This window comes from Tiliqua scincoides, chromosome 14, assembly GCF_035046505.1.
Source record: "Tiliqua scincoides isolate rTilSci1 chromosome 14, rTilSci1.hap2, whole genome shotgun sequence".
In the NCBI taxonomy this organism is placed as follows: domain Eukaryota; kingdom Metazoa; phylum Chordata; class Lepidosauria; order Squamata; family Scincidae; genus Tiliqua; species Tiliqua scincoides.
Genome location: NC_089834.1, coordinates 11,368,422 through 11,377,422, shown reverse-complemented (window position 1 = coordinate 11,377,422; position 9,001 = coordinate 11,368,422). Strand labels below are relative to the sequence as shown.

The following is a 9,001-nucleotide window of genomic DNA, read 5'->3' as shown; positions in this document are numbered from 1 at the left end:
TATATCGACCAGTGACTCAGGGAGCACACAAGACAGGAGACTTCTGTTTTGTCGCCATTCCCTTGTATTTGGTACTCAGATAGCCTACTTCTAGAACCAGGAGATTCAAGAATCCATCATGGCTTGCAACCTATGATGGACAGTCCATCCATCAAACTGTCCAATCCCCTTTTAATGGCCTCTAGGTCAAACGCCATCACCACATCCTGTGGCAAGGAGTTCCACGGGAGTTCCAACTTGGGTTATCTAGCTGTACCTGCCAGTCCCCTTTCTAAGCAAAACTTGGAAACTGGTAGCAGGACAGATTCACTGGCAACTGGAGAGGCCCCAGAGGCTTCAATCCTAAAGCTGGAAGTTCCATTTTCTGCAGGTATAGCACGGGACGTATAATTTACTCAGGGCTCAGTCCTATCCCACTTTTCAGCACCGGTGCAACTGCAGGATTGGGTCGTCCTGGCCCAATTCATTTAATCAAGAAGTGCAAGAAACTTCAGATCTCGTGTACCGCGCATGCATTGTCACACAGGACAAGCTTACAAGCCCTTGACAAGTCACTAAAGAGAACCGAGTGAGAAAGTCAGGCAAAAGTTCAGTAATTCAATAATTTATTCATCTAAAAAAGTGTGTAAAAGTATATAGCTCTCATCCACAAGGTATATATGAATGACATTTAAAATGGAGGTCTTTATTATTGTTTCTCCTCTTTATCAAAGTCTTTGTTATTTTTTTTGTGTTTTTTTTTAGTGTATTGTACCAGCGATATACTGTAAGATTTAAAATGAACTGCACATAGTTCTTGTTTTTTTGTTTCAAATTGTTGGCTATATATAAAAGAGGCTCACTGCAAAATTGCTCAAGGGGGGGGGGAACAAAAAAACCCAAAAAAAAAAATCAGAACTCCTCAAGAAATGTACAGCTTTTACATTTAAAAAAAGGTTCTGAAATATACATACAAGCATGCTGGACATTCCCTGCTCGCCCTTCCCGCCCACCACCCAAACCCCCCCTTTTGCTCAAACTGTAATAATTCTGATTTCTGCATGATTTCCAAAATTAGAAATTAAAAAAAAATAAAAATAAAATAACTTCTTCACTCTGTAGGAAATCCAGGGCTTGTACATTTCAGATTAATTCAGTAAAAAACTCACAAGGAAAATAATGCATATTTAAAGGGAAATATTATACAGACTTCTTTCACACTGAAGTACATAAGGTTTTTTTTTCCTTTTTCTTTTTAAAATCTATTGCCATTCATTTTAATTTTGCACAAAAAATGTATAAATATGTTACCAGTTTTCTCTTAACTTAAAAAAATAAAGAAAAAAATTAATAAAAACACCAGATGAAAACTACTCCTTACTTTACCCGCCTCCCCCTCCTTTGGGGGTCGGAAGGATTTTAATTTTTGCATTTAGAACTGGATCTCTGGGGGACCAAAAAAACCCCTTGATAAAAAACAGTTAGGTTGACCTAACATGTATATTCCAAAATTCCGGTGAAATCTTGAGAACAAATCATCCCAAAAGTGGTAAAAGGCTTACTTTACATAAGATTTTTTTTTCCTCACCAAGTTAATTTCCTTTTTTTTTTTTGTATACAACTTTACAATCTTCATCTTTTTAATGCTCTTCAAAAGGCCTTTTGAGAATTCTCTTTTCTGATTAAGAAAAAATAGTTCTGTGATATTCTTAAAATCAAATTTTACACTGTGTACATTAGATACAAATGGTTTTTGATATATCGGATTCTCCACCTGTACATTGCAAAGGTTCTCTCTCCACCAGGCAGGCCTGGAAGCTTGAGAATAAAATGATCCATTTACAGGGTCTACCTCTGACCAATCCCGCCCTCCCACCCCCCCTCAAATCCGCATGTGGGATTAATTTTTCCCCCATAATAAATTTAGTTTTAAACCTTACATCATCCCCAGAAAAAAATATTTCTTTAGATTCATAGAAATTTTTAATTATTTTTTTTAACCAGAAGAAGATAGGACTTTCGGAAGAACTTCAAAAATGGTGAGAGTGTCCCAGCCAGCCGGCTCCCCTTGGCCAGACTCCTCTTAGGAGCCCCCCCTCTTTGCCGCACAGTGCAATGAAGAAAGAATGCTAGGAAACGGAAGTTTACATTATAAACCTCTCAAATCCTAGAATTCAGGAGTCATAAAAAATACTATTTCTTTTCCTTTTTTTAAATGGCAAACATTTTGATGAAACCAAGTCTTCTCCCCCCCCCCCCACACCACCACAGTGGTTTCCACTTTCAAGTACTAATTTAATGCTATAAACTAAAAAAAAAAAATTATTGAAATATTTTTTCCTCTGAGACAGAAAAAGCACACCAGATGCGGAACTGATCAAGCGTAAACAAAAAGTAGTTTGGTGCTTTGCTCTTTAAAAAAAAATACTTTTGGGAGAATTTGCCTAGCCTGGTTTCTGAGTGACTGAGGGCACTGGAATATTTTCCCAATCTGTCCAAAACTCCTTGAAATCAATCCCTGCCTCTCAATTTGTCTTCCACTCAGTCTTGGTTATCCTGTACTATGTTCTCATTTATCAGATTTCTTTAAATCTTCCTACTGACAGAATTCCTTAACACCCCCCCCCCCCCAAAAAAAAAAAGGTCCACAAGAATATGGCGACTCCTAGAGACCTTCCCGACTGGCTCTAAGCAGAGTTGGGTCCGATACGGTTTTGCCCCAATTTCTAGGTCAGAAAAGCAAGAGAGGTATGTCGATAAATAGTTCCAAGCGGAACGGAGCTGGATCACTTATTGTACCTGGTCCGCTATAATTTAAAAACAGCCCCGATAAATAAATTAAAACAAAAACAAAAGAACAAAAAGAAAAATTAAAGAGCATCTCCAGACCATTCGCATCTACATGGACAGGTAACAAAATGCATGCATTCATTCCAATCCACTCCGACAGGAATTCCAGGTAGACAGAATATTCCACTATTTATAAACGACTAGACTTGGGTCTTCTCTGCAGCAAAGTCCCATCTCGCAGTTAGCAAGAACATTGCAGCACTGGGCCAGCCAAAGCTGGTCGTGGCCCTGTTTCGCTTCGGAAGCTGGATGCTCCCCTGTTCCTCCGCCGCAGAGATCTGCACGTGGGAGAGCGAGGAGGAGACTGCCTCCTCCACGGTCCGTTATGTTCAGTCACCAAAAGTAACAGTCGCGAGGTTGTAAATACATCCGCTGCCTGAGATTTCAGACAGAAGTGCTGGGGTGCTCCGCCGGGCAACCCTCCTCGTATCCCACTCGGAGCCCTTGGAGGGCATTCTGAAGAGGTCCAACTCCTGACGGGACACGGCATGGGTTCTCAGGTCAAAGGGGACGATCAGCCAGGCGCCTGATGGGTACTAAAGGATGTTCATGATGGCATTGTATAGCTGTGTCAGCACCACAAAGTGGATAGGAAGGCAGGAGCTGCGATCCTGTGTTGCAGGGTTGCACGTGAGCCAGGACAGTGCATTGTATTGTTCCAAAACAAACCTAGAGGATGGGGGGGGGGGGGGAAAGAAAACCAAAATCAGTTCAAGAGCAGCCCTGCTAAGGTAGGAGGCACAAGCCCCCCCCCCCCCAGCCATGTACTTGGCATTGTGGAAAAGGGAGAAAGTATCAGTCCCAGTCACTTCTCTCTATTAGCCTTCCTCTTTCTAAACCAAAAGCCCCCAACCATATAGCCTTCCCTTGCAAGGAAGCTACTCCACCCCTTAAGCATTTTAGTGGCCCTCTTTTGCTCCTGATCAGAAAGAAGGGCTTTTTTTTTCCTCCCCTGAGTAGCAAGTAGAATCAGAAACCTTACTACAGTACATACGAGGGGCGGTCAAACCGTAACTCTAACAAGTGTGGCCAACACCATACAAGAGACTGGACAAAGTTTTGACTGCCAGGGATGGCCAAGCTGTGGCTTGCGGGCCACATGCGGCTACTTGATATTCCACGTGTGGATCGTGGAAATATGTTGGCTGAGTTCCTCTTTTGCAGCACAAGTAATATAAAACGTAAATTTTAAAAATTTCAAGCTTGATAATTATTTACAGGAAATAAACTCAAGGGTCCACTGGATTAAAATGGAAATCTAATGTTCATAGTGCGTAAATATATGCAAATGCTTCTTAAATATTGCAGCTCTCAAACACGTGACGTTTATTGTATGCGGCTCTAAGCAAATTTGGCCACCCCTGACATATAGCTTTGGTTTCCTAAGAGAGGTGGGGAAACACTGGGAATACCCTTTAGTTCTCTGCACATACCCTTCCTCCAAAAATCTGCAGAATAAGCTGGTGGATCCTTTAAAAGTGAAGAAAAGCTTCAAAGAGCAACGGCTTGAAAAGAGCAAAGTTTGCATTGCCAGGGTTTGGGGGGGACGGACAGCGGGACCTGGAGCGGGACCTCTTACCTCAGGACATCCGACGTGGTTTTAGAGTCCAAGGGGTGAGGGACCCTCTGAGTGTTCCGGGAAGGGAGGAGCTCGTCTGTCTGTGCAACAGAGATGTGGTGGTGCAGCGATGCCTGCAAAAGAGGAGACACACGGGGTCATGATTATTCTCCATACTGAGGGCCTTCTTCAATCAGAGACTGAAAACGAGGCCTGAGGGACTTTTGAGTACAACCGGGTGGCAAATTCTAGGAGAATGCTGGGGAGCAACCTCATAAACCAGTACGCCAAGCTCTCCTATCTGGGCCTTACTATAGCTGTGTCTAGAATATAGCACTGTCTGCAGATGAAAGCAAGCAGGGCAACATCTGCTGGGGAAGGGGGCATTGCTCAGCTCTAGAGAGCACTTGATTTGCATTCAGAAGGTCCCAGGATCACTCCCCAACATCATCTCCAGGTACAGTGGAGAGTCTCTAGGCTGAAACCCTATCATCTAAGCTGCCCTCCCTTTAGATGCTGGGGTGTGAACCTGGCACCTTAAGCCACTTCTGCCCCGTTGCATATATGCTACAGGGATCAAATGTGTACACCTGAGGGTCAGGCAGAAATGGATTAAAGAGATCTTAGTTTTCCACTCAGTCAATTAGATCTGCATATCAGAAAACAAATTCTCAAGAAAAATACTCAATAACTCAAAAGGACAGTTTTCAGATGGTCTATGCACACACCACAGTAGATGTCTTACAAAACCAGCACTCTCTCACACGCAGGAGGGAATGCCTCCTAGGAGAGTTTTAGGCACAGACTATTTTATAAGCACTTGAGTTGACGTAAGTTTTTAAAAAACATTTTCATTTGCTGACCAATTAAATTAGAGGCATCTTTTTAGTTGATCAAAAGAGTTAAACCTCAACAGGTGTGCCCAGACGCCCTGGAAGTTCAGCTCTCTGCAGAAACGAGCACCAGGAAGACACCAGCAAGTGCCTGGGTGGCAGGTTGCCAGTAAAAAAGTAGGGCTACCCTCTTCCCTCTTGGGGCCAAGATATTCCACAAACCTTCAGAAAGAGGGGACACTGGTTCTGGGCCTGCGGACAGGACGACCAGAACCACTGCGGAAGGTTCTCGGCTTTGGCAGTGGACACAAAGTACCCCAACGCCAGAGGCTGCTGCTTCAGCTCTTCAGGAGCTTCCCGGGAGAGGAGACGTTCTCCTTGGCTCTGGAGGAAGGAGAAGACGAAATGATGAGTTTGGTGGCAAAGCAAGCCGACAGCGTGTAGGTGAAAGCCAATGGGAGAGAACTTTCAGATGGAAATATCATTGCAGGCCCTGGCAAACAGAATTGACAATCTTGCAGGTGTGACCTCAGGAGGTGTGGCTTTGCCAGCTTCAGTTGGCAACATCCATTTGTTTTGTGCACGCCTCTGTCAACCCCACAACTGGTTTGACACAAAGCTCCCTAAGCAGGGGAGGCCCTTGAAGATACCTTTGGAAATGGTGGCTGATGCAAAACTGCAGCTGACCTGGCTGTCATGGAGGTATGACATGACCGCTTCTTGTCATTCTCGCTCCAGCTGCACTGGTTACTGGTTTAGTTCCCAGTTCGATTCAAAGTGCTAGCAATTATCTTGCAGAGCCTAAAAGGGCATACAGCCAAGAGACCGGGAAGTGCCTTCCTTCCATACGAATCTAAGACCAGGGAAGGAGGTTCTCCTGCATGCCTCACCTCCCTCTCAAGTTCGGATAGTGGGAACGTGCAACAGGGCTTTGTCAGCAGCAGCCCCTGCTGAGCAAAATGCTCTGTCTTTAGTATGTATCTCCCTCCTCCTTGCCAGAGTTCCGCTAGAAGTTGAAGGGCTGCCTCTTCTTGCCGAGTCTTCCCCAAGTTCTCTGTTACTCAAGCTGCTGTTTCTGGTTTAGGGGGATTTCTGGTTTACCCTGCTCCTGCACTGATTTGCTTTTATTGATATCATGAGTCCCCAGAGTGCCCCCAAGACTGCAAATAACTTTAAAATCGTTCAGCACAACCTGATACATTCTTTGCTAACTCACCAAGCCACCCAACATGGTAAAAAGGACGGTACCTTTTCAGCTTTCAGCTGAATTATTTTATTTGAGTCCTCCGGGCTTGCCCTCAGAGTTGCTAGTCTCTCCGTGTTTAATGTCTTAATTTCACATCAAAGCTTGCCTGGCTGAAAACAGCCCATAGATTCTGGCATTCAGTTACAAGGCGCATGGACGGAAAGGTGCCCTCCCGTGACCGGGGTGGAGGGACAACCAAGGCACACTGCCGCTTTTGTTAACAGCAAAAATTACACCTCAATTACCAGGCTTGCGTTAATTGTTAAACCAGCGGCTGCAAAAAGGCAGTCACCTAGAAAAGGCCACGTTTGGTTAACGAAGCCCCTCAGATCGCCCATCTCATTACAGCAGCAACTGAAGCAATGCAGGCTGGTGATAAAGTAGTGTTCTTCAACCTGTGGGTCATGACCCCAATGGGGTCACAATGCCCCATTTGGAAGGGGTGGGATCACGACGAGAAAAAGACAAAACTAACACAGTTACGCTCTTAGTGTGTCCCGTGTGTGGGGAGGGGCACACACTGCAATACAGGAACCTCTGAAATTGGACACCACCATTATTATTATTATTATTATTATTAACAGTATTTATATACCGCTTTTCAACAAAAAGTTCACAAAGCGGTTTAACCATCCACCACTACCCACCAAAAGCCATACAAATTATTGTTCCCGATTCCAAAGCCAGCCACTAAGGATCACATATGGTAGTCAGGAGAATTAGAGCAGGTTCATATTTGGTTTGGGAGTTTGTGGTTCGAGCAACCTGGAAGACCCAGGTTCAAAACTCTGTTCAACCATGAAGCTTTCTAGGTGACCTTGGGCCAGCTACTCTTTCTCAGCCTCATCTACCTCACAGGGTTGTTGTGAGGACAAAAGGAAGGAATTATGTACACTACCTTGAGCTCCTTGGAGGAAGGATGGTGTAATGTGCAAAAATAAGTAATAAATTGGGAGCCCAAAAGGAAATTCACACCCTCAACGCAGGTCCCATAAGGCAGCTTAGCAAAATAGCCTACTTCACGCTGGTATCTGCCACTAGAGTAAACTCGTAACTCTCAAAACTTAAAGAGCCACTGAACTCTGAGAAAAAGGGGAAAAAGAAGCTTGCCTTGCTGTTGCTGGGAAGAGATGCTTTATCAGGGCAACATCATCACAAGCATTCCACTGAATTTATCTCCCCCCCCCCCCCCCAATTATCCTCTGTTTATTGAAAGAGGAGACAAATACTCTCTCTTGGAAAAAAAAATCCCACTGTTACTGCCGTTGTGTCAAAAATACGCGCCTGCAGGTTCTGTCAATTTTCTCAGCAAAGGATGATGGACATGCGTAAGAAGCTGCTGAAGTGCTTCGCAACAGAGATCGCAAGCGGGAAGCTCTGCTAAGCACTTCAACACTATGCTGTGTTTGAGTTTAAAGAACCCGACTTTCTGAAATTAGCAAAAAATTAATTTGCATTTTGAATAAGCTTTGCTGCTGGAACCAGCTTCTTAAAAGCCACTTTAAGGAAAATTAACTACTGAGTGGCAAGCACCCTGGGCTAAGAAAACAGTATTTGCATAAAAAGCCCCGCAGCTGGAGATGTTGCAGTTCCAAACATGTTCTTTTGCCATTCATGGGGGTGGGGGGGGTGGGGGTGGGAGAAGAGAGTCTCTCCACCTATAGCAAATCTTCTGGGGAGACTTTAATCTAGCTCACTTCCAGGAAAGTCCTCAAATAGGGCTCCCAAGGGCTATTCAGTGCAGCTTGGAAAAAAGAAAAAAGAAAAAAAAAACAACCATTGTGTTAAAGTACCAGGATCATCCTTTGCTTCTAAGATCACACAGTGAAGTACAAGATGGTCCCAATTCATGCACTGATGCTAAACCATGGTTCAGCACTAAACCGAAAAGGGAGTAGTGTGCATGCCTCTTCCCCTCTCATGCATGCTGGAGTGAAATTCTCTGCTTTCATTTTAAAAAAAGGACAGTGCAGCTTCCCTTTACACTGAGAGCCAGTGTGGTGCACTGGTCCAAATGCTGAACCCAGGTTCAAATCAGGCATGAAGCTTACTTAGTGACACTAGGCCAGTCTCTCTCTCTTTCTCCCCCCCCTGCACCCGCCCAAAGGGAAAAACAAACATAACAGGGCTTTGTTTATTTTTCTATCCTGGCTTGTTCCAATTATGATCAGTAAAACCACAGATCTTCAGGTTCATATGTAATAGAGAACTATGGTTTTGTTTTTTTAAAGGGAAAGCAAAAGGTTTCACTCTTCTGGTCAATGCGAGAGGTTGCGCTGGGGGGTTCACGTAACATGTAGTGTTCTGTCTGAACCTGACCAGAATTACCCCCAAACCTCAAATCAAGCAGCTTGTGGCAGAGTTCGGAGAAAAAAAGAAATGGAAGCCACACTACTTCTGAGAAATCTGAAGCCATAGGGTTTCAAAGTAGCTTCCCTTACATGAGCAGCTGGACTACTGTAACCCAAGAGACTGTCTTTGACGGCTGTGCATGAGCTTCAGTTAATATCAAACACAATTATCAAGGTGATTTCA

The 9,001-nt window shown here is 44.2% G+C and overlaps 1 protein-coding gene across 1 annotated transcript in view; it reads right to left on the bottom strand.

The window, feature by feature from the left end:
* Nucleotides 1-3,299: 3,299 nt before the first annotated feature.
* LOC136634524 (mediator of RNA polymerase II transcription subunit 13-like) overlaps nt 3,300-9,001 on the bottom strand; it is a 194,620-nt gene continuing 188,918 nt past the window's right edge. The window contains exons 29-31 of the mRNA XM_066610068.1: nt 5,443-5,604; nt 4,409-4,521; nt 3,300-3,498 (exon numbers count right to left, since the gene is read on the bottom strand). Coding sequence (XP_066466165.1) covers nt 3,366-3,498; nt 4,409-4,521; nt 5,443-5,604 — 408 coding nt within the window. The 3' untranslated portion in view covers nt 3,300-3,365. The remainder of the gene's footprint in view (nt 3,499-4,408; nt 4,522-5,442; nt 5,605-9,001) is intronic.